Source organism: Anopheles coluzzii, chromosome 2, assembly GCF_943734685.1.
Source record: "Anopheles coluzzii chromosome 2, AcolN3, whole genome shotgun sequence".
In the NCBI taxonomy this organism is placed as follows: domain Eukaryota; kingdom Metazoa; phylum Arthropoda; class Insecta; order Diptera; family Culicidae; genus Anopheles; species Anopheles coluzzii.
The window spans coordinates 120,833,675-120,858,963 of record NC_064670.1 but is presented as its reverse complement, the minus strand read 5'-3'; the positions used below and the strand labels follow the sequence as shown (position 1 = coordinate 120,858,963).

At 45.8% G+C, this 25,289-nt stretch overlaps 3 protein-coding genes across 3 annotated transcripts in view; all 3 read right to left on the bottom strand.

Moving 5' to 3' along the window:
* Positions 1 to 25,289, bottom strand: part of LOC120951731 (uncharacterized) — a 218,876-nt gene that overhangs the window by 91,707 nt on the left and 101,880 nt on the right. The window lies entirely within an intron of this gene.
* Positions 1,485 to 7,328, bottom strand: LOC120947470 (DE-cadherin-like). Its single transcript, XM_040362827.2, has one exon. The coding sequence runs from the start codon at positions 7,131 to 7,133 to the stop codon at positions 2,535 to 2,537; it is 4,599 nt and encodes a 1,532-aa protein (XP_040218761.2). The 5' UTR covers positions 7,134 to 7,328; the 3' UTR covers positions 1,485 to 2,534.
* LOC120947469 (DE-cadherin) lies at positions 10,065 to 24,467 on the bottom strand. The gene is made up of 3 exons (XM_040362826.2): positions 23,807 to 24,467; positions 21,178 to 21,823; positions 10,065 to 18,250 (listed from the first exon to the last, which is right to left on the bottom strand). Exon 3 carries the CDS (start codon positions 18,058 to 18,060, stop codon positions 13,405 to 13,407), a length of 4,656 nt encoding a protein of 1,551 aa, XP_040218760.2. The 5' UTR covers positions 18,061 to 18,250; positions 21,178 to 21,823; positions 23,807 to 24,467; the 3' UTR covers positions 10,065 to 13,404.

The window sequence follows — 25,289 nt, the reverse complement described above, 5'->3', positions numbered from 1 at the left end:
ACGGAAGTCGAATGGAATGAAAGTAAACAAAAAGTGAGATGGAGAGATAATACCCCTACCGACAAAAAAAACTACCATCAATCAACCAATTCCATGCAGTTGCTCTGCCATTAAACACGCACTGTTGTGAGTTGCGAGTTCGATCGATCGCGGCAATCAATGCAACGATATTTTTCCCCTGCCACGGGTGTTTAAACACCCCACCGTACGCACGCTAATGCTTTTTTGTTCGCCAGACACGTCGTCATCTCGTGAATGTGTCTGCTCCACTTTTACCATGCTCCCATGAGCAACCACAACAAAGCAACACGCAACATTTCAATTACAACTGCGGCGTCCCACGGGTATATGCACAATGGCCGTGTCGTACCGCGCATTCGGTTCTTTCGCGATCGGGCGAAACGAGACGATCAATTGGGCAGGCGACGAGCGAAAGTGTACCAGAGATTTGCTTTCCAGAAGTGTTTGCCGTGTGGTAGCAAAGTTGAGCTCTACACCCTGTTTTAAGCGCATCGATCTCCTATGCTCGAGTTGTTTTGCATGTAAAATAGCAATCTTTTGCTAGACAACAACGAAAAAAATTAAATTTACATGATCGTTTGTTGATCTAGTTTTCGTGAGCGACCAACTCAAGCTTCGTAAATAAACACGATCAACAGCCATGAAACGTATGAAATTGAGCCCGACTGTTTTTACAAACGTTCAAGCTGGTCATAACTGGCAGCTACGATTGGTGCTCAATCCAAGCAAACACAAACAAATAATTACGGACCAATAGTTCCCTCCGGAGGCTGTGGTTTTGTAGCGGAAACCCAACACCCGTACCCGTGACGGTACAGTGTGTACGATTTGTTCTGCAGCGAACAAACAGCGGTTACGCGATTGAGCGTTCATGATGGTTAAGTTCAAGCACGACTCTGTCATACGATATTGGAACCACCCTTTTCGCCTGGTCGGTCGTGTTGACATTCATCATCTCGTTTGGCTTGGTTTGGAGTTGTCCAGTTTGGTGTACATGTGCCGGGTTTGTTTCAAATTTTTGAACCTACTTGAGTGCAGGGGATTTGAAATGCAATATTGTTTCAATTTCTGTTGACACTAAGCTGAGTTATCGTTTGTGCTGTAAAGGCCGGGCTACATTGATCGTACTCCGTGGTGTAATTTTGATTTTCACTAGCGCATCTGGCGGCGGCTGGTGGAAGCTATTTTTGGTCATCCAGGGAATGGTCATGCCGGATCTCAAAATTAAGTAGTTTTTACATCGTTTTCCATTGCAAAAATGGATGAAATGCGTGCAAAACATGTGTATCTACGTTTTACAAAACTTTTCTCCTCCGTTTTTAGTAAAAAACATGGAAAAATAACATATTTTCTGAAGCGGCTCCAAATTGTTTGGAAAAATGCTTCGGTCAGCCGCCGCCAGATGCGCTAGTGAAAATCAAAATTACACCAGAGAGTACGATCAATGTAGCCCGGCCTTAACAATAACAAACAGTGTCCAAAACAAAGCATACATCATGCAAAATCAGACTACAAAAAGAATTTCTTTGCATATTTTATCAGAAAAAGTTTCCTCTCTACACATTCTTTTATTCGGTTGCAAACTGAATCCAAACAATTCCCCGTTTGTTAAAACCAAAGCTCAAGTACCTACGCTTCGAACGCTTCTCGTCTGTTTCATTCGATTCTTGGCCAGTCTTTTGCTGCGCATCTGGTTAATGTTTCGATGTTCTTGAACATGGATCTATTGACACCGATACATTTCAAACGCTTACAAGCTAATCACGCCGTAGAGCGAGATTCAAACAAACCCAAACCCCAAGTCAGCAATCGTAAGGCATTCGTTTTCGTTACCGGAATGCTTGTGAATATCTCTTGCTAAAGTGCGATCTTGTTCTCAAGATTTGCTTGCGTTCGTTCTACACTCCATGAGTCAAGCCGTTTCACTGAACGGTAAAACGGCCTCAAGTGGATGGCAAGCTCAAAACTTTCGCCCCGATGTTATGCTTTCAATTGTGTAGTTAATTCTTTCCTGCACCGGACGGCTGTTTTGTGGCGGAAGTTTTCGTGTCAGCTTGTTTATCATCGCATCGTGGCTAGCGAAAAGAGAATTTGCCTTAGTGAGTCACTGTCAACAGAGTACTGCAATGAAACGTGTTTATCCGCAATGGTAAATGTGTTCACTGCGCACAACAGCCACGTCGTGTATAAATCCGCTTTTTTTTTAGAAAGTCTCACCAAACGGAACAACTACTTATCAAGGGCTTTCAATTTTCCATGAAACACTTCTCCAAATGCAGAATGGTATTGGCTATCTTACTCATTTCCTATGTATTATTGGTCATTTCCTGTGATGTTTACATTGTGTCATCAATCGAGCAATAGTTGAAGCTAAAAACAGGGAGTTTACACGTCCGAGTGTGGCCAGTATTGAGAACTAATGCTAACATTGCATTGCGAACTATTTAATATACATCCAAATCAGTACAGCAATTAGCACATTTATTACTTAAGTACAATAAACACTATCCATCTTATATCCATCCTTCGAAATATGCAGCATTACAAATAGTAGAGTTGTTGTTTAATATCGAACGTTTCGAAGTGAGACTTTCCGAGCTACTTGATACAGAACTGATGCTCCTACCGTCACCAGCACATCGCAAATCATCCACAGACAAAGGTACATTGCTGTAATGATTTAGCTTCTTTGCATCCTGTTGCAGGTTTCCTTGCGAAGTAATCAGCGGAAGACTGGTCGAGAATTGCCGATGAACGCGCGAAGGATGATATGACGCGCTATCACTTTCATCTTCTTCATCGATTGTCTCGTAAATGTGTTTGTTCAACGCAAGTCTGTTGTTATCGGTGGAAGATTCAATTTGTAACGTTTCCACAGTGTACACAACGTCCTGGTAGATATGAGGCAACTGTAACAGTTCCAATGATGAGTAATGCTCACTAGGTTTGTTTTCATCAATCGTGGCATACGTGTGGTAAGTGTTCTCCACCTTTTTCTGTTTCTTGTACTTCTTGTGAAAGTGTAGTGTTATTAGAAAAAGTAACGTACTCATCAGGATTAGCACTATCAGAAGTATATAGTAATTACCAAATGTCATGGCAGCAGTTCTTGAACTATATTTTGCTACGATTGGCGCTGTGAGATCGTACGTGCGCTCGTTGATGGTGAGATTGCGCAGGCAGCCACTGAAACCATTGTTCTGTGGCACGTACGTCCAGTTGAACAGCGATCCGAGGTAGTCTAGATTAACCGCAGCTCCTCCGAGTTGCAGTGGAGCGTTCACGTTTAGGAACCGATTCGGTCCCTTTGGCGCATCTGACTGATGACTCGTGCACGTGGACAGTTTGCAGTTGTCGACAATCATTTCGATTGCCTGCGGTTGAAGCACGATCTCTACGGTGAAAGGTTTGCCCTGGGGGAATCGATGCCGATGTTCGATACGAATGGTACCACTGCCGTAGTCGAGCAGCAACACAGGGAGTCCCTTCACTAGCTCCAACGCCAAGAAGTCCTGCACAGGCAGACGAGGATTATAGTTGAGTGGACCAATGTACATCACCAAGCCATCTTCCTGCTGCGGTGATAGTTCTACACTTATTCGCGTCATGTTGCAAGGACTAATCGGAGGATAAAGCGCATATCCACTGCCATAGAACCCGATGCCAAGCATCTCACAGTGAGGACCTTCAAAGCCCTCGGGACAGGAACAGCGATCGTTCACCAAGAAACCTCCATTCAGACATGTGAGCGACGGCGATGGAGCCTCACACACACACTCTGCCTGTACGAAGGCATTCACACCCACAAACGAGCTGGTGTTGGTGTATACCGCAATAGGGACGTTCGACTTGTAGAGCGTATTCTTGCACGATAGCTCACAGTTGCGACCTTCTTCGATACACTCGTCAATGCCCACCATAAGCACCGAAAGGCCTACGTCCTCTTCCAACTGACGGAGCCGATAGCCCATCATTCCGTTGAGACGTTCAGGTGCGTAATAAGGACTACCATGGGCCGAGAACCGAACGTCCAGAAAGGTTCCGTTGACATTGTCGCGCTTCAAAACGGTGAACACATCCACGTTCTCTCGGCTAACGTTGAGCGTGTTTGCAATACTCGCCTGCAGCCGATCTTTGGGCGTTGTGAGCTGACCAGGTGTGCGCGATACGAACTCTTCCGCAGTTACATTATGGAATCGGATCGATCCACTCTTATCCACTGCTTCCTCCGGGATCTCTTTCACCGTTACCGTCACTTTGGCTGTGACATTATGGCGCGGGAAATGACTCGACTGCTCAATCACGTGGAAGTTCAGCTCATAATCTCCCCCACGTGTACCTTGAAGCATGGTGATCATACCAGTGTCCCTGTTTAGGTCGAAAAAGTCCACCGACTGATGACGGGTAGCATCATCCCACATGAACGTCTTATCTGGAAGATCCCAGTCGTCCGGATCGTCCACGTACACGCGTCCAACTTCCGTGTTGGATGATTCTCCTTTGTAGTTGTACACGAAGATGCGACTTTTACCTGGCCTCATCTCGTTGTCGTTGTCGTCACCGATTACCAGATGTAGCATGCTGACAGCGCTCATAGGTTCTTCGCCAGAGTCTCTAATGAGGATGGGAATTTGGTACTCCTTTTGCTCCTCTCGATCGAACTCAACCAACGCGTGCAGTTCCTCGCCTTGAACTTTGAAACGTTTCTTGATCTCATAACGCGCATTAGGATCAATACTGAAATGGAACGGTGGACCGTTCTGCGCCTCGTCCACGTCCTCTGCCGTCAGTCTTACAATTAAACCTGGCGGCCTGTTTTCGCCCCAAACGACAGGCATTGCATTCGATAGCCGAGGTGCATTGTCGTTGATATCTTCCAAAGATATGATCACAGTGGATGGCGTTGTTTTGCCCGCACCATCTTCATCCGTCGCGGTGATGATAAACTGCCAGCGGTTGAAGCCTAGCGGAGGATCACGATCGAGCACTCTCTTGAGCCGTAAGCATCCACCATCGTCGATCTCTATAACATCATCGTATTCTACAACGTAAAAGAATCGAATGAGCTGCGGATCGGTTCGATTCTCGATGTCCGGATCATACGCCTGAACGGTCATTATACACCCGGATGGTATCGTTTCTTCTTGTATCGTTACATTACGAATACCTGTGAAGCGTGGTGGGTTATCGTTAACATTTTTGATTTTGATGTATACTGTCGTGCTGTCCTGGAAGATCCCATCATCAGCCTGAACGATCAGCTTGTACTCACGAATAGTCTCGTAATCCAGCCAGTTGTTGATCGAGATACGACCAGTATGTTCATCGATCTTGAATGCATCACCCACATTCCCCTCGATGATGCTATACGTTATGAGAGAGGCCGTGTCTTGATCCAGCGCCTTCACTTCAATCAGAGTCATATTGATGTCCGAGTCCTCTGATACGTCCTCTGTGGCCAGGAGACCTTTCACGAACCTCGGTTTATGATCGTTTTTGTCCGATATTTTAATGGTGAACAGCTGAGAACAACTATTTGGTTTGCCGTTGCTATACAGCGCCGACGGAGAGTTGTCTTCTGCGATGATTTTCAAATGATAAGAATCGATTGCTTCTCGATCGAACTCCACCCGCGACGTGATACTTCCCGTTCGACTGTCAATGTGGAACAGTTGCTGGTTTTCGTCTTCGATTCGATATGACACGATGTTGTTGGCCGGTGTGCCGTCCAGATCGTATGCTCGTACCTGCATCACGGGAGTGCCAGGGGGCTCATTTTCGGGTATCGTACCGGATGTCACTTCCGTAAACACTGGAATGATGTCGTTCTCGTCCAGTACCTTAATCTTCAGCACGGTTTCCACCAGATTATTGTACGAGTTTTTGACGCTCACTGTCAGCGTGTACTCCGTCACAGTCTCATAATCGAGTGTCTTTCCAAGCTTGATCGAAGCAGTGTTGTTGATCTGCTCCAGCAGGAATGTATTTTTCGAGTTCGTCTGCTCAGCACGACCTTGGATCAGTTCGAAGATTACTTCCGGCTTCTCGGGAATGTTGGACTCTGCCTCGAACTCTGCCAACGATTCGGTGTAGTTTTTGAATGTCTCGTTCAACACCAGTGCAGCCGCTTGCACCTTGGTGAAATATGGGGGCAGCTTGTTGGACTCCACGACGCGTACCTTAACATCCACCTCCGCATCCTGCATGGCTTCACCCTGTGGATCGACATTGTACGCTCGCACGCGGATGGAATAGTACTGCCCGGGGCTACGATCGACCGGTTTCGTAAGCGTAAGGAGGCCGTTATTCTCGTTAATCTTGAAGTAGCTACTGTCTGGGTTCTGCTGCACGATTTCGTACTTGATGATACTGTTATCACCGTCGTCCATATCCGTCGCCGAGATGATAGCCACTCGCAGATTCGCCTTCATGTCTTTCGTCACCGACTCTTCGTAGCGTACTTTATCGAACACGGGCGGATTGTCATTGATGTCGAGAATCGTCACCTTGAAAGTGCACACATCGTCCAACCGAGGACGTCCATTATCGGTCGCACGAACCGTGATGTAGATCTCCTTCTCGCGGATCGGCTCATCTCGGTCGAAGATGTGAGCGGTCGTGATGTCGCCCGTGCTCTTATCGATCCGGAAGCGTGCCTGTTCACCGGGCGTTGTGACGAGGCTGTACTCGATCGTTTGCCGGGGGTTTAGATCAATTGCAATCACACGTAGTACCGGCGTACCAAAAGGCTGTTCCTCCCTTAACATCGGCTTGTAGCTATCACATTCGAGGAAGCACGGATTACAATTATCACCAAGATGCCTAACGCCGTCATATGTATCACTTGACACGCTTTCTGTTTCAATTTCGCTAACAATGCTTTTGCATTGTCCACTGCAAGAAAATCTTTTCAATCGTTTTCTGTCAGCTTTAACTGTTGTCTCGTGGAAGTTATGGAAATGATTTTTGTAACTGGTCGATTGATGCAGATCGACAAGGTTGCTTGCTTGCTTTGGTACAGCTATTTTTTCTATTACATCTTCCATATGGAGATTGTTACCACTACACCAATCTAAAATAATTAGCGTGAATTGTGCAACAAACCAAAGCATGGTTCTGGTACATTGATCAAAACAACGGGGAAATTTTTAAACTTCAGTATATTCACATCACATATTCTCTTCATCAGCCAACAACAAATTAGATCTTGTTAATAGCATAATATAATCGCCAAAGCCTTCCAATTTTGGCATTCACATCACCTACACTAACACAGCTTTCATGTTGTTAGTGGCTGCCTAAAAATAAAGAACATTTCAATACATTTACTTGCACAACCTACAAATGCACGTCACAAATACCGTTCGTTGTATCAAATAACGCATTGCAACGGTATAAAAACTTTTCCAACATTTAAATTTGATTTCAACCGTAACTTACGTTTAAAATTTTAACGCTCGTCTTGTGAATATACCTTGGAATGTCTGGTTTGCTAGAGAACGTTTCAACAACTACAATTATTGCTCATATCAAAACTCGATGAGCATTTTCGTTTTCATTTTATTTGACTTCTGATAATTTGATCAAGAGTGTAGATTGGTCAAAAGTGAATAATTATTTATTCAAGATAATAGTTCAGACATCCGCGGGGAAGATTGATGACAAATTGTTGTACTCTTGATTCGCAATATGTTTGGTTTGTTTGTTTTTGTGTGTTTTCGAATCCCGATTAAACCGATGCCGGCATAAATAGGAATGACTATTCCACTACAGGCCAACCAATAAGTCCAATTGACGAATGCTGCTGCTCTAAAAGCGGCAATATTCGCCCGTTGGCGAAATACATCGACCAACTTCCAGCTAACTGTGTGCGCGGGCACCACTGTTTTTCTCCCAACCCGTGGGCAGCACACGAACGCACGTACGGTCCAGAAGAATGAGGTCATAGACTATGGTGGTTGTTGTGTTGCAGTGACCTGGAAAGCTCGTAGCATAATAGCCGGACATGGCAGTAGCAGCGAACTAAAGCATAGAGACACCAACAAATGGGGCGGCGCGGGCATGGGCTGAACAGGGCCGCAAAAACGCTTCGTGTACTATGCGCAAATGTGTTTCTCCGCGGTCGGCGCTGGGTTGTTGTGTTGGTGAAATCTAACAGACCGTCCAGAGCAAACCATTCGTCTGACGGCGTTCGGTATGAATATAGTGTAAGTAGAAGTACGAATGAATGCAAATCTTAAAATGGTGGTGAATCTACGACAAAGATACTCGATTTCTACCACATTTTGGAAAGATGTGGGAAATCATTTATCGGTTGTTGGCTTGGCATGATGATCCCGATCTATTGAAGAACCAGTAAACGACCCTTCACTTCGTCTAACCTTTCGAGACCTTCTTGTAACGTAGTGTGCTGATGGCGATGATTTGTCAGATGTATATAAATAGTGTTTGCAAGGGCCACGTACCTTTACAGAGACATCTTCGAGGCGGTGCCATGATGCGGATGATGGAAAATGATGATCACGATGACACCGTTGACAAATGACTCACGAACTGTGCAGGTCATGGCGCCATGGAGTAACCATTTACACCCTCCGCACCGCAAACCAAACACAAACACACACACACACACACACACACACACACACACACACACACACTGTTGCACGGTTTTCCAACTGGGCCTTCTTGAAAAACAAATCTACTCACATTCGTATACCAGTCTACCAGCATCTACGACGGGTGCTTGCCGTCTTGAACCTTAAGCGGGGTTCATCTTCGGGACCCACACAAACACACTCACACACTCCAACACTGAACGCGCCAGCATAAATGGATTGAATTGTTTTTAACCATATGCACCAACATCGCGACAGTCACGAATTAACGGTGTCTCTTCGTATTAGCCTTTGGTTGTCCTAGTACGGCCATCCACTGTTGCACTGCTCAAAGCCTGCTTGATGTCTTCCCGGGCATTCGCTTATCGACGCGTTGATTTTAGGCTGTTCTCCAAGCCAGCTCTGCCTGCTTCAGTTACTGCGCAACAGGCCAAATGGAGAGAGAGAGAGAGCGCGCGCGAAGAAGATCACACTAAACATTTGAAGATGCGTGATGAAGTGGCCGCAACGCATGTTTTTTACCCGTTATGTTGGAGCGATGCAACACAGCCGGCCGGCCAAAGCAAAGGGGGCAAGATCTGGAATCTGAAAAGTCGGAAAATCTAGAAAAATATTAAAACGCTTCGGTTGGAAATTTCATTTGCGTCATTCCACGCTCCTGCCAGGAGAGCGATGAAAGAAGACGGGTTGTAACTGATTTTTCGGTGTTGTTGATCGTTGCAACGGTGAAAGATGCTGGAGTACTCTCGGTGAGCGATACCCAAATCACGGGCACAGCACACCATTAGTCGTCGATCGGGGTTTCCGTCCCTTTCAAGTACACTTGAAAGCGTCATCACAAGCTGCTTCTCGTCAGGTCTCAGTTACCGGCAGAGTTCATTCTTGCTGCTTGCTGGGCTCAAGAAGTAGATCAATTTCAGTTTCTTTCACCCGTCCATCAACCGTTCAGCTTTTTTGTAGGGTATTTTTTATTTAATAAAATCCTTAGGAATAGGGCACGTTGAGAAAGAGCCAATCAGCAATGCATTGTAGGTTCTTTCGGGGAGCGAGAAATATCCTACAAAAAGGAGCAGCAGTACAATAGGTCTATGATTTAGCGTAAATGCTAGGTCTTGTTGTAAAGAGAACGTGATATGAGAATTCAATCAAGAATACCAAAACAAGACTCTAGTGCCATTTGATTTCCCTTTCACTGTCTTCATCTCCAAGTTCTTATTTTCCTTTGATTCTCTGAAGAACATTTGATGCATTGCGAGATGAAGAGATGGTGCAGCTGATCACATTGGGAAATTATCATGTAAAACGAATTTGTATATCAATACAGTACAGTCATTACAGTTGGATGTTGGTTAGCCTGAAATGTAGCGCAATTTTCTCAATGTTTGTCAGCCTAAACAAAAAACAGAAATAAAGTACACCAAACAATTATTGCTCAAATAAAATCTCCCTCCATTGATGTCGTGGTTCCCGAGGAACCAAACATAGTGCGATTTATTGGAGAATGCACAATCTGTCGTACACGGATCGAATCCTAGCTTACACGATGGGAAAGCGATGGTAGACTGCCGATGATGGGTTGGCTATTGTAAAATCAACTCGTTTCCTTCCTGCTCGTTACATTACTACCTAACAACGGGCAAGAAGCAACATTAAAACACAACTAGCTTCATCCCCTTTTGGAGTGTGCTGTAGTGAGATTTGTTCCAAAGAATAAAGGGGGGGGGGACTTTAAAACTAAACATTCCCGGCAGACAGAGAGAAGAAGAGATATATGGTACGAAAACGAAGTGTCTATATGTGTAAGAGATTCTAAACTTCTGGCTAAATTTCGCACGAACCACAGCCCAACAAAAACGGGCGCATTCGTTTCGATACTGAATGGTAGAGAGTAGGGATGGCGCATAAGTGAATGCGAACAAAAACGAGTTAATAATGTATGGAATGTTAGCTAAGATATTTACTTGTTTTTTTAGGCAGTCTAACCGTTTGTTGAGAGGTTTTGTATTAAATTATCGACGGGAGGAGATGCAACAAACAAATCACCACATTGCCACAATCGTCATTGCGTTGCGCTTCTTTTACAATGTCTTTTTTACGCAATTAAAATCGATGCTATACAACGCGTACTACCCTTTCTCTCTGTGTCTTATGTGGGGTTCGAATGTGAGGGGTTTGTTGCTAGCAAAATATTCTTAATCGTAATAATGTGTCCTTCTCCTTTTCTTTTTTGTATGTTTTTGAAACAGTACGTTTCTTCCTAGCAGCAAAGAACAAAATTAAAATCGTTGACTGTACACATACGTAAACTAAAAGCACGGAAGAACACACTCCTCTACTTTCCGGGACTGTTTGTTCGCTTCGGGGACGAGATCAACATCTCATATCTCATCACGCATGTGATCTTTCCTTTTTCAGTTATTTTTTTCCTTCTATACAACCTACAACTTTCCCTATTTGTTCGCAATCTTTGCTCCTTCGGTTTATCACGTTATTTAAGAGCTGCTGCCGTGTTATATGATTCATCTAGCTAATAAATACACAAAAAATATATACGACTTCGATTCGATCTTGCCTGTCGCCCCCTGTGCTAACACAACCGTTGTGCGAGGACACTTTGAATGCAAAATGGTGCACCGCGGCAGTGGAGCTGCCACACAGCTGAATAAGGCAACATTATTCGTTTTCCCTCCCGTTTTGCTATGGTACATTTGTAAGGCATATTTCGATCTGTACTCCACCTTCTCCTTCTCCTTCGCTCCGGTATCAAATAATTGGCTTTAAAATTGTGGCCTCTCGAAGTACACACATTATGCTCGGTCAGATGTAAATACGTTTTTTCTCTTCTCATTCCCAATGCTCTGTGTATCTCGTGTGTTTGCCATTGATTGGTTCGCTTGTTAATTAAAATAACACACTTTTGTTTCCCCCACTTCACCTCCTATAAGCACTATCTAACCTTAGCGACTATCTTCCATTCCCGCTGTCGTGATCCGTGAGAACTCCTTAAATGCTTAAATGCTTCTCCGCATATTCTCTATTTAATGCTAGAATAACCTGCTCTTCAACAAGCATGATGTGCACTCACACACCATCACTCCTCTTCTCTCGATAGCACATTGGAAAATGTTTACTTCTTTTGATTTTCGTTCTGTAAAAGTCTTATATTCGGTTGCATGTTGTATACCCCCTCTACTACAGTAAATGTTCACGTATCCCCCTTCTCCACAATGTCGATTTAATCCTCCTAACCATTAGCGATACTATCTCTTAAGCTAAAAATTAGTAACGGAATAGAAATAATCTTATACAAAAAATAATTTGGATAACGAAACCTAAAATGAACGAACGGAAAGCGGAAGAATCCACACTATTACTCCATTTCCCACTCGAAGCATCCGTTCCTTGCTTTTGAGAAGTTCTAAACCATAGTTCCTAGTCGTTGAATTTCATTCTTCGCAGATAGTCCTGAACAATCATCTCTATTAGTGCCGCGCCGCTAATACTACACTAAAGGGTCTAAAATAAGGTGAGAAAACAGCAAAAACCTCTATCATCGCACCTCTTGTACAGTGTGTGTGTGTGTATGTGCGATGGTGCGCCGATGGCGATGATATCGCACCGTTACTACGAGCCGATTGCACATTATGAGTCATCGTCGTGCGAGCCCTTCCTTTTGATTCCAAAAAGCAATAACAGTAACAACACACAAAAACCGGCTTAAGGTCTTTGCTTGGGGAAACCTTTACGAAGACAGTAAAGGGGGGGGGGAAGGTAATCAATAACATTAGTATGAAGAAAAGCGTAGAAGAGAGAGAGAGAGAGAGAGAGAGAGAGCGAGCACACGCGAGGTGTCCAAAGGAAATTCTCCCTTATGTTGGACAACAACAACAACAACAAAAAACATCCCGCAAGCAAAGGAACCTTCTTTGTTCGCGTTGGTCTGGATGTTCCAGTTTGAGGTTTGCACTATTAATCACCCACGCGTACCACATCAGTAGCAGGGAGTAGGGGTGGGGAGTTCGCAAGAAGCGTTGCAAGCTTTTGGACTTGATACGTTTGCGTGGAAATAGAGCTGACTCACGGAGTCATGACATTTGACTCACTCGGGGGAGCAGTAATACGGATTTGTGCACCCACTAATGGCGAGATGAGGAAACATAAATGACAGAAGCCGAGAGAAATTGTGGTATTTGCACGCTCAAGCTCATATTACTGTGCAATGCTCCGAGAAGGAATAAATATGTTGCTACCTTATACATCTTTGACACAAGAGTTAAGCTCATAACTATTTCAACTAACCTGATTTAGGGCAGCAGGATGACTCGTGCAATTTCCGCAGAAACGTTTGCGGCCCGTAGGAACTGAATCGATGTTTACTGTTTTCTTAAAATCCGTACGTCCCAGAACAGACAAAATTCTATTCCGGCCGAGCTGAACCAGCCCACACTGTCCCCTCGCTCGATCTAACGTGACTTTTGCGCTTCGAGGTGTACGTTTAGAATACCTATGTGTTTGTCCTACAGCAGATTGTCCTCTTCGGTTTTGCATGTTTTGAGATACGGTGGTTCAGTACTACCGAACGGAAGATCATCACAAGAGAGAAAACAAGATCGTCTATCGCTAGGTTTGATTAGGAAAACGGTTATACATACGCTTGCATGCTTTCGTTATCGCGTTCACTCCATTCCACGCTCACCCATAAACTGTGCACACAGTTGTGTTCGTTTTTTTATCACACACCTTCTTCATGCCCCGTGCGTTCGTCTCATATCCTCCAGCCTTCCTCATCGTCCACGTTCGAGTCGGTGTCGGACGGTTCTTCCCCATACATGTCGGCGAGCTTGCGGAACCGTGGACCGAAGTTCGATAGATAGTTGAACTTCAGATCACCCTCGTCCGTGCAGGAAGCGAGGCTCGACAGCGAGCCCGTACTGTTGCCGTCACCCTCGTACGCGTAATGCCGCACATCGTCGATCGGATACGCGTCCGCATCCTTGTCGCACGCGTCCTTCTTGTCGGTGAGGAACGCGCCAATATCAGGCACCTCGGTGTTTGCCTCCTTCTGTCGCAGCTCGCTGCCGTACGGTTTGTCTAGATAGATCGGCGGACCTTGCAGCACGGTGAGATCGTACTCGGCGTCCCGTTCGCCGCCACCCTCCTCCTCGTAGTTGATAATCGTCTCCCGGATGTCGTCCATATCCTTCTCATGCCAGCCGTCCTGGTGCTTCTTGTGGACGACGACGGCGAGCAGCAAAATGAGCAGCACCACTATGCACGCGATGATTGCAATGAGGAAGTAGGAATCGATGCCAAACGACACGGCGACCGCAACCGAGCGTTGACAACCCGGATCGGCATTCTTTGCCAGGCTGGGCAGACCGAGATCGTACGTGCGCTCGTTGATGGTGAGATTGCGCAGGCAGCCACTGAAACCCTTGTCCTGTGGCACGTACGTCCAGTTGAACAGCGATCCGAGGTAGTCTAGGTTGACTGCAGCTCCTCCGAGTTGCAGTGGAGCGTTTACGTTTAGGAACCGATTTGGTCCTTTTGGCGCATCCAGACTCATGCACGTGGACAGCTTGCAGTTGTCGACGATCATCTCGATTGTCTGCGGTTGCAGCACGATCTCTACGGTGAATGGTTTGCCCTGGGGGAATCGATGCCGATGTTCGATACGAATGGTACCACTGCCGTAGTCGAGCAGCAACACAGGGAGTCCCTTCACGAGCTCCAACGCCAAGAAGTCCTGCACAGGCAGACGAGGATTATAGTTCAGTGGACCAATGTACATCACCAAGCCATCTTCCTGCTGCGGTGATAGTTCTACACTTATTCGCGTCATGTTGCAAGGACTGATCGGAGGATAAAGCGCATATCCACTGCCATAGAACCCGATGCCAAGCATCTCACAGTGAGGACCTTCAAAGCCCTCGGGACAGGAGCAGCGATCGTTCACCAAGAAACCTCCATTCAGACATGTGAGCGACGGCGATGGAGCCTCACACACACACTCTGCCTGTACGAAGGCATTCACACCCACAAACGAGCTGGTGTTGGTATATACCGCAATAGGGACGTTCGACTTGTAGAGCGTATTCTTGCACGATAGCTCACAGTTGCGACCCTCTTCGATACACTCGTCAATGCCCACCATCAGCACCGAAAAGCCTACGTCCTCTTCCAACTGACGGAGCCGATAGCCCATCATTCCGTTGAGACGTTCAGGTGCGTAATAAGGACTGCCATGGGCCGAGAACCGAACGTCCAGGAAGGTTCCGTTGACATTGTCGCGCTTCAAAACGGTGAACACATCCACGTTCTCTCGGCTAACGTTGAGCGTGTTTGCAATGCTCGCCTGCAGTCGATCTTTGGGCGTTGTGAGCTGACCAGGTGTGCGCGATACGAACTCTTCCGCAGTTACATTATGGAAACGGATCGATCCACTCTTATCAACGGCTTCCTCCGGGATCTCTTTCACCGTTACCGTCACTTTGGCTGTGACATTATGGCGCGGGAAATGACTCGACTGCTCAATCACGTGGAAGTTCAGCTCATAATCTCCCCCACGTGTACCTTGAAGCATGGTGATCATACCAGTGTCCCTGTTTAGGTCGAAAAAGTCCACCGACTGATGACGGGTAGCATCATCCCACATGAACGTCTTATCTGGAAGATCCCAGTCGTCCGGATCGTCCACGTACACGCGTCCAACTTCCGTGTTGGGTGATTCTCCTTTGTAGTTGTACACGAAGATGCGACTTTCGCCTGGTCTCATCTCGTTGTCGTTGTCATCTCCAATCACCAGCTGCAGGATGCTGACGTCACTCATGGGTTCTTCGCCAGAATCGCTAATGCGAATTGGAACTCGGTACTCCTTTTGCTCCTCTCGATCGAACTCAACCAACGCGTACAGCTCGTCGTTTTGGACTTGGAACCGTTCCTTAATCTCATACGGAGCATTCGGATCAATACTGAAATGGAACGGTGGACCGTTCTGCGCCTCGTCCACATCCTCTGCCGTCAGTCGTACGATCAAACCAGGAGAACGATTCTCACCCCAGACGACTGGCATTGCATTCGAAAGCCGTGGTGCGTTGTCGTTAATGTCTTCCAAGAATATGTTTACAGTCGCTGGCGTTTTCTTGCCCGCACCATCCTCATCCGTCGCGGTGATGATGAACTGCCAGCTCTTGAAGCCTTGCGGTGGATCACGATCCAGTGCCTTCCTTAACCGAAGGCAACCGGTATCATCGATCTCGAGCAGATCTTCCTGTTCCTTCACAAACGAAAAGCGAATGTGCTGCGGCTCGTCTCGATTCTCGATGTCTGGATCATACGCCTGGATGGTCATAATACACCCGGGCGGAATGGTCTCTTCCTGGATCGTAACATTGCGCAGATCGATGAAGCGCGGTGGATTATCGTTGACGTTTTCGATCTTGATCGAGACTGTTGCGTTGTCCTGGAAGATCCCATCGTCCGCTTGCACGATCAGCATGTACTCACGGATTGTCTCGTAATCGAGGCGACTGTTTACCGAGATACGGCCGGTGTTTTCATCGATCTTGAACGCATCACCCACATTGCCCTCGATGATGCTGTACGTGATGAGCGAGGCCGTGTCTTGATCCAGAGCCGTCACTTCAATCACCACGGTGTTGATATTCGCATCCTCCGGCACATTCTCCGCCACGAAGTGATCCTTCACGAACTTCGGCTGGTGATCGTTCTTGTCCGAGATCTTGATGATAAACAGCTGAGAGATACTGTTCGGTTTGCCGTTGCGGTACAGCGCCGACGGAGAGTTGTCTTCTGCGATGATTTTCAAATGATAAGAATCGGTTGCCTCTCGATCGAACTCCACCCGCGACGTGATGTTTCCCGTTCGACTGTCGATGTGGAACAGTTGCTGGTTCTCATCGTCAAACCTGTACGAGACGATGTTGTTGGCCGGTGTGCCGTCCAGATCGTATGCTCGTACCTGCATCACGGGAGTGCCGGGTGGCTCGTCTTCCGGTATCGTACCCGATGTCACTTCCGTAAACACTGGAATGATGTCGTTCTCGTCCAGTACCTTAATCTTCAGCACAGTTTCCGCCACAAGATCGTGCGAGTTTTTGACGCTCACTGTCAGCGTGTACTCCGTCACAGTTTCATAATCGAGTGTCTTTCCCAGCTTGATCGAAGCAGTGTTGTTGATCTGCTCCAGCAGGAATGTATTTTTCGAGTTCGTCTGCTCAGCACGTCCTTGGATCAGTTCGAAGATTACTTCCGGTTTCTCGGGGATGTTGGACTCTGCCTCGAACTCTGCCAACGATTCGGTGTAGTTTTTGAATGTCTCGTTCAACACCAGTGCAGCCGCTTGCACCTTGGTGAAGTATGGGGGCAGCTTGTTGGATTCCACGACGCGTACCTTAACATCCACTTCTGCATCCTGCACGGCTTCACCCTGTGGATCGACATTGTACGCTCGCACGCGGATGGAATAGTACTGCCCGGGGCTGCGATCGACCGGTTTCGTAAGCGTAAGGAGGCCGTTGTTCTCGTTAATCTTGAAGTAGCTACTGTCAGGGTTCTGCTGCACAATTTCGTACTTGATGATACTGTTATCACCGTCGTCCATATCCGTCGCCGAGATGGTAGCAACTCGCAGGTTCGCCTTCATGTCTTTCGTCACCGACTCTTCGTAGCGTACTTTATCGAACACGGGTGGATTGTCATTAATGTCGAGAATCGTCACCTTGAAAGTGCACACATCGTCCAACCGAGGACGTCCATTATCGGTCGCACGAACCGTGATGTAGATCTCCTTCTCGCGGATCGGCTCATCTCGGTCGAAGATGTGAGCGGTCGTTATGTCGCCCGTGCTCTTATCGATCCGAAAGCGTGCCCGTTCGCCGGGCGTTGTCACGAAGCTGTACTCGATCGTTTGCCGCGGGTCTGGATCGGACGCCGTCACGCGCAGTACCGGCGTACCAACGGGCTGCTCTTCCTTCAGCATCGGCTTGTAGCTGTCACACTCGACGAAGCTGGGTTTGCGATTGTCACGCAAAAGCTCCGGCCCAACGTAGGACTCTCTGGAAGAGCCACCGTTGCCGCTACCGACGTTACCGCCGCTGACCGGCCCACCGCCATATTCGTTCACGCTGAGTGTATTGCCCGTGTCGTACAGTGTACTGAAGGCACTACGTTTCCTTCGCTCTCCACCGGCCAACAATAGTTCCCGCCGGTAGTCATACAGCTGACTCACACCACCTAATCGATGCAGCTCAGCGGCACTGTTCGCTTGCTGTGATGTGCTGCCTCTGCTACTGCTTGCCACACTTGCTACCGTGGACATCAAGCTGAGGCCGTACGTCGCTAGTGCGAGTAAAGTAAATAGCGCCATCGGTTGACGCATTGTGCTGCCTCGGCTTACCATGGCATGGGAGTACTTTGTGGGGGGACTGCTCACCGACGGCTCCCCGTAGACGTCAACTCCTTTCGTGTCGTTGTGTGGTTTGTGTTATTTGTTTGTTGATCGGCAGATTACACGCACCGATTCGTTGTGCTCGACAACTCTGTCAATCGAACTGCCAAGAAGATACCAGAGACAATCGACGAACGTGCATCTGAAAGATGTTAAAAAAAAGGGAAAAATGATAAGTCATTAAAGCGTGCATAAGCGAACGAGTTTTGTCCCCAAGGCATCTCTCTCTGTCTATCTTTGCTGATAAGAGTAAGCGATGTATTATGAAACATGTATAATGAGGCTGATTAACGCAGCCAACACACTCCCGACAACAACCACACAAAAGGTTTAATGACCATCTCTTATCAACACGCGGAAGATGCTACTAGGTATATGAACAATATAAATGTTTTCTAATAGCAAAGCTAGCGCATCCTCACTTCCTTGTACCGGAGTTGAGTGCCTAATCAAGTAAAGCTTTGCAAAATAAGGTGAAGAAAATGTTAAACAGTTGGTCAATTTGAAGATCTACTGCAATTGATCGAACCGGAGTTTGTGTTGCTTCAAACCAAGGACATTATGGGAATGTCCATAAAACAACAAGTCTCTCAATTAAAATGCCGACAATTTTAATATTCAAACATAAACTTGCTGGAGCGTACTGTTGTTAAAGTTTCTTATAGTCATGGGTAAAAACATAGGTGATGGTGTAAATGGTGATTTTTTTTCAATTGTTTTGTATGAAATAAAACTCTCTCCCTCTCTCTCTCTCTCTGTCTCAAGGATGCAAAATATTACCCGGATGCTGTTTGCACGTAGTGCAACCACTTGTGCCAAACATTATGAAACAAGTTTACGACAGTTTTTACGAGCGAACAACTCCCGCTTGGGTACGGCTAATTAACCCAGCCCGAACCACACACACACACTTCAACCATCGTTCCCGCGGGGCCCCTAGGTGCTCCGTTTAGTAAAGTAGTGTTAGAAGCTAAAGTGCAGAAGATAAACAAGTTACAGCTTCAACAAAACACAACAATACCGCTGCCGATCGACCTTCTCTTCTTACTTCGCTTGGTGCAACAAACATCGTTAAATCGATTCCATAGACATTGCACTATAAACACAGCAGCAACAGAGTTCTCCCGCTGTTCTGTGCCATATGTGTGTATGTGCGGCATTTGTTTGAAGCGAAAGAAGCTTGGTTGCTTCCTTGAATATCTTGACTACGTCGTTTCCCTCTAAGAAAGAGCAAAAGAAGAAACAATATCGCGATATAATTGTTTCTTGGGATTATTACCTTATCATGGATTGTTTAGAAACAAAGCCGCCATTCAAATGAACGTTAATTTAATTTAATCTAATCGAATTTATTGTTTTATCAAATTTGATAAGATAATCGTTCGTACGGCACTGTACGAATGCCGAGAAGAACTGAAAACTTTGAAAACGGGTCGGAGTTGGTCAGACCATTCTTTAACAAGAACCAGTAGTGTTCAGATCATTGTTCGAGTGAAAGCGCAAGCGTTTAAATTGTAGGAAAATCAATATTTTGTTAGAAAATAAAAAGTGTACAGTGAAATTCTTCTAAGTGATAGAACATATTTCGTCAAAGTACTTTGCAGCAAAGATAAGTTCAATTAAAATTACAGCTCATTTAACGATGTTTGTTACATGCCTGCAGTTAGTCGCTTACGCTGCAACCACCATTACGGCAAGGTTGTACTGTTTGTTATCTTATCAGTTTTGTTGGCGTTTTCTAGGAATATTCACCCCAGCACCACCAGTCACATTGGCGGATGAGTGCACAGCACCTTATGGCAAAATCCAGGATGGATTTCATTATTTGAATTAGGTAAGTGATTTTCCTCTGCAATGACGAATGACGATAAAAAAAAATGCAGATATCTAGGGATTATTTTTTCACTGATCAGTTGATGAGGATAGAGAATCGATATTTGAAATTAATTAACGACTAATCCATCATTCCTTTTCTACTTCATATTTCACGGATTTAGTAGTGCAGACAGACACGTCGTCCATCATTTTTTGTTTTGTTGCGTAATGGCAGTTGAACCGTATCGCTTCGTTCCTACACCTTAACGTCAAGACATTTAATCTATCGTGACCTGGCCAGTCTCATGCCATAGGAAGTCTGTTTTATTTCGCACTGAACATTAAAATTTACTTTTGTTTTGTCGATGTTTTTGTTGTTGTTGGAAGCCACACACACACACATACACACAAGCACGTTCAGCTGATAAGCGAGGCCTTATGCGTTCAAAAAAAAGCGAGCAAGGTAGAATGTCGTTTCGATCAAGCTTCTTTATCAACCAATTTAACGAAACAGAAATTCAAATTCAAACAAACCGTTACAAAAAATGAGTACGATCGATAGCTATTAGATTGGATTATATGTGAAGACAAACGACAACGACATGGAGGTGGTTACAATCAGAGGATAATAGAATAAATTTTCAACCTCCAATGACTTCATTTCAACAATGAACTCAACATTATTCGGTGAAACCATCTTAATTAGACATTATTTATTCAGCACTCTACCAACACTTTGACCACCGTAACTCATAGAAGATCTTCTAATTGGACTGGGTCATCCACCTAAGTATTTGTTTGTCATGGTTTAGGTACCATAACATTATGTACACAACACACTGTCACTCAACACGAATGACGCCCTGCCTAACCGGATGGCTTTTGACACGCTTTAAAAATTGTTAACGACACACACACACACATCTCGCTAGACAAACAGACACAGCGGCGAGCGAAATGAGGATTAACCTTCTTGCCATCTTCAAATCTACTTTTAGCCCCGACACTTCCGGCCTCTCTACACAACTATACGGGACAAAAATCATCACCATGGAAAATGGAGCACACCAAAGCAGAACGAGTGGATCGTCGCTCGACTTCCCGTCGCTTCCAGCATTTTCCGGTACCACCACCGGAACACTCACACACACATAGAGAAATGGTTTTGTTGACAACAAAGAGGAAAGAGAGAGAGAAAGAGAGAGAGAAGTCATCTTATCCCTATTTGAGGGGGTAAGGGCGCTCCCAGCTTACCTTTCTATGCTCGCCTGAACGTGCACACTAGATCTTCCGCTTCACACGATCACGACCGACGTCCGTCTGGTCACAGGAAGTTTACACGGTGTCGTCGTCGTGTTGTGTTGTGTTGTTTGCTTGTTGACTTCCACTGTTCCTGTCTTTAAGAACGATCCATACGCGAACTACACTGTAGTAGCACACCTACACACTGCGATAACGCGACAAAACCTGATCGTATGCAGTTAGTTCACTTCCGGTCTCACAGCACTGGTGTGTTAATGGCGATCGTTATTGGTAAACGTGGCCAACCGTCGTCGTTGCTGCTGCTGGCGCCTTTGCGCCTGTGTGTGCTTTAGATGTCACTTATTCCACTCACGTACAGGGCCGGAAAGGGGCGACACACACGTGCACGCCCCAGTAGTAGCTGTAATCACACACTAAAAGGGGTCACATAGATGGTCAGCATACCTCCAACAAGTAGCTGCCAATATTCGCACGTATGTGTATATGTGTTTCCAGCACAAAAACCGATCACTTAAGCGCTGGGTGAATAATACTCCTGCCTTTTGCTCTTCCACATTGCACCACTCTCCCCGTGTTCCAAGAGTAACCCACAACACTGCTTCCGTTGCTAAGCACACTTCACTTTAAGCTGAACATCCTGCAAAAATGAGACAAAAATCAAAAACACGTTAGAACAAACACACACGTAGACACTTTTCTTTCGCTCTCACGCAAGCACAAACATGAATCATTGCAATTGTTGGAAGGCCCGCCGCAACAGTGCCATCACAAAACAAGCGAAGCAATGGCAGCGACATAAACAAAACATCATTTTAAACAAACACACACACACACACACACGCACACATAGGAACACAACACACAGAGCGAACTTTCAAGTTTCGTGCACACGAAACGCAGCGTGTGTCGATTAATTCGAGGGAATTGACCTCGAATTTAACGCTCAACTTTTTGTTTCTTCATGACGGCCCCTTGTCGTTGGATGGAATTTAATCTTTTTTTGACCACGAAAGACACAAGACCTCGGACAAAACGGCATGCCAAGATGGAGACGATCAGTTGCGCCCGGGCAACGACGTTGTAACGAGAAGGAACGAGAAGCGCCTACTACTACACACTCTGTAACGTTATTGAGATGAATTCTGATTGGACATACGCGCGGATGAGTCATCGTCTTGTGTCTAGGGAGAAACAATACGTTTTTGTTTTGTGATCTACGTCACTAGCACAACACACACACCGTGGCGACCTTTTGTAGAGCCTCGGCGGGTTTGTGATGATCGATACACGGAACACTTCGTACTGCAATCTCTCACTCACTCAAAATGATTATTATGCTTCGATTTGCTTCGATGTGTTATGATGGATCGCGACGAGCATCGTTCGAGCTGATAGTGGAAGAGCACTGGACAAACACACTTCCGCAAGCACAAGTACAGTAACATTGTGCAGTTATCAGCGGGTTTAACGATTATTTGCAACACCACCGCCACGGGCTCAACGTAGCAACACCAAACATATTTTATGCTCTTATGCATTTGCTAGCACAGGTAACACAGAGCCACGCGTAAACACACACATACACATACTCTAAAAAAAAGCACAGAGGCAGCTTTTTTAGCTCACGTTCTTTCCTCACATTCACACACAGCGCACACAAAGAAAGCGCTGTGCAGCGCTTACCTCTACACCTTCTTGTTTGCTTCCTTTTTCTTCTTTTTCTTCTTCACTCCAAAATACCGGTTCTCAGGTACTAACGCGTCGATTTCTTACTTCCCCTCTCACTCTCTCTCTCTCGCCGCACACCTTTGTTGTACACACAAGCCCTAGGGGGGGGAGAGCAAGCCCACCACACCAACACCAAGTCGCATCCAAGGTACACAAGGGAGCGGAAGAGAAAGAAGAACCGACGAAAACGAGCTTTAAACACACCACCACACACACGACCACCTTCGAACGTACAAACTAGTTTCCCATCTTTCTACCTGGCCTATTCTTCTTCTTCCCCCATCAACCGCACCGACGCGCTTTTACCTATAGAAGGCACACCACACACACACACACACACACACACACACACACGGGAGCGCGCGCCATCACCGGTTGCTTTGTACGCCTGCTTCGTGTCGTGTCGCTTCACCTTCTTTCGCAATTCTTTTCCACCTGCCTTCGTCGCACGCCACCGCAAACCCACCCCGCTGGCTACTACTACACCACCGTTGATATGATCACAAAACCACCACCACCACCACCATCATGGCAATAGAACGCATGAGGAATGAGGCTTCCTTCTCTCAAGAGTAACACAATTTGATTTTCGTTTCGCGCAACGTACATACGGCCATTGCACTGATTCGTGTTCAACGCTCCAGCGGGGAGAAATGTGTTTCGACCCACGTTCACCTGAAGAAGATCATCGTCGCTGATTGAAATCACTGGCGGAAGAAGAATGGTGGTAGAAAGCACACCGACACACACACACACACACAAACGTTGGCACGCTTCAGGAAGCCCTACTCTGCAAGTAGTTGTTACACTACACACACAATCCCCTCTTCACTCTGCGGTACAGCCCACAAATTCAAATTTCGGTTAATCAACAAACAATAGAGCAACTTACGTTTCAAATTCAACGCCACGCAACACACGCACGCACGTCCGTTCGGTTCAACTTTCTGGAGACCAAAAGATCATGCGAGCGAAGAGAGATGCTAACAGTTGTCATTCCTGAACCTCCTACGTTCTCTCTCTTTCTCTCTTGTTCCTACTCATCGCTGATTGTCTCTGTTTAGTGCGTAGCAACAGCCCAAACAGCACGACAGTTGTCTCGCTCATTCAAAGGTTCGGCCAGGATAGCTCGTTATACAAGATTTGACAAGAACGCGCAAGTTTCAAATCACGTTTAAAATCAACGGAAAAACGGTTGACGCACGAATTTAGTCAATGTATGATGATTGTGGTTTACAGAGATCTCCCGGAGTACTTTCAGCAAAGTGTATCACTGAAAAAATATTAAAGAACGATTAATATGTAACAAGCGACCGAAATGGTAAAAAGAGATAAATTTCAAAAATCTGAAGGATCATACGACACAACTCACGCAACACTGATTAATGCTAAACGACTAAAAAAAGTAAAGCTACGGGGCTTTTGAGTTTTGGTTAAAAGAAGCCTTATTACATTCATCGTTTTATTGGTGTCTCTTTCTGCATAATAAACTGATCACATCAAAAAACATAATTTCAAAAACCAAATCGATTAGGCTCCATTAAAATTTAGCTCCACTGACCTCCTACCATCAGATGGCGTGACAACCCAAGCGCCATAATTTAAGCTTAAACGACCGGAAAATAAAATATCCATAGAAAAAAAAAACGAAAGCTCCATAGCTTCATTGGTTTGCTTAATAGATAGCGTATTACAACTCATCATTATATTGTTGTCCATTTCTTGCAATGTGTTTCGACAAGCTTCATCTAATTATGACCTATATAGCCTTTTAACTTTCCGAGCAAAAATCTATGGGATTGGTCGTGTGGTCAGATACATGGGTATCAACACCATCGACCATTACTCAAATATTACTTGCTTATGTACAAATGGGAGTTTAGTATTCAAACAATCGTATCGCCGCTCTAGTTCTAGCGATGCATAACTTAAATGCAAAACCATAAAGAGGGAATGAGAAAGCTGTCTAAGCGAGAAAGTTGCACTGGTTGGGTATCTCACTTACAGATGGCGCCACCAGCTTTTTTGCTATTTTTAGAAAGCATGGGTCGTTTGCCGTCTGCTAAACGAAGTCTTTCTACATTCAGTTTAGGTTGAGAGTTTGAGCCGGTTAGGGCCCATTTATTGGACGTTTAGTGCAGGGGTCTCCAAACTACGGCCCGCGGGCCGCATGCAGCCCTCAAGAGCTTATAATGCGGCCCACGATGACTTTGCCAGAGTTAACCCAAATAGCCAGCTCGTACTTTATAGCTGATTTAGGGCTGTTTAACGAAAAATCGTTCCTATGTCGTACTTTGTGGCTGATTAAGAGATAGACGGTACTTTACGGAACTATGGAGCTTTTTAACAGGCACATGGTACTCTTTGGAACTTTG

What these genes read in the sequence shown, in the direction of transcription:
- LOC120947469 (XM_040362826.2), bottom strand. Translation starts at nt 18,060, where the DNA reads ATGGTAAGCCGAGGCAGCACAATGCGTCAACCGATGGCGCTATTTACT.
- LOC120947470 (XM_040362827.2), bottom strand. Translation starts at nt 7,133, where the DNA reads ATGCTTTGGTTTGTTGCACAATTCACGCTAATTATTTTAGATTGGTGT.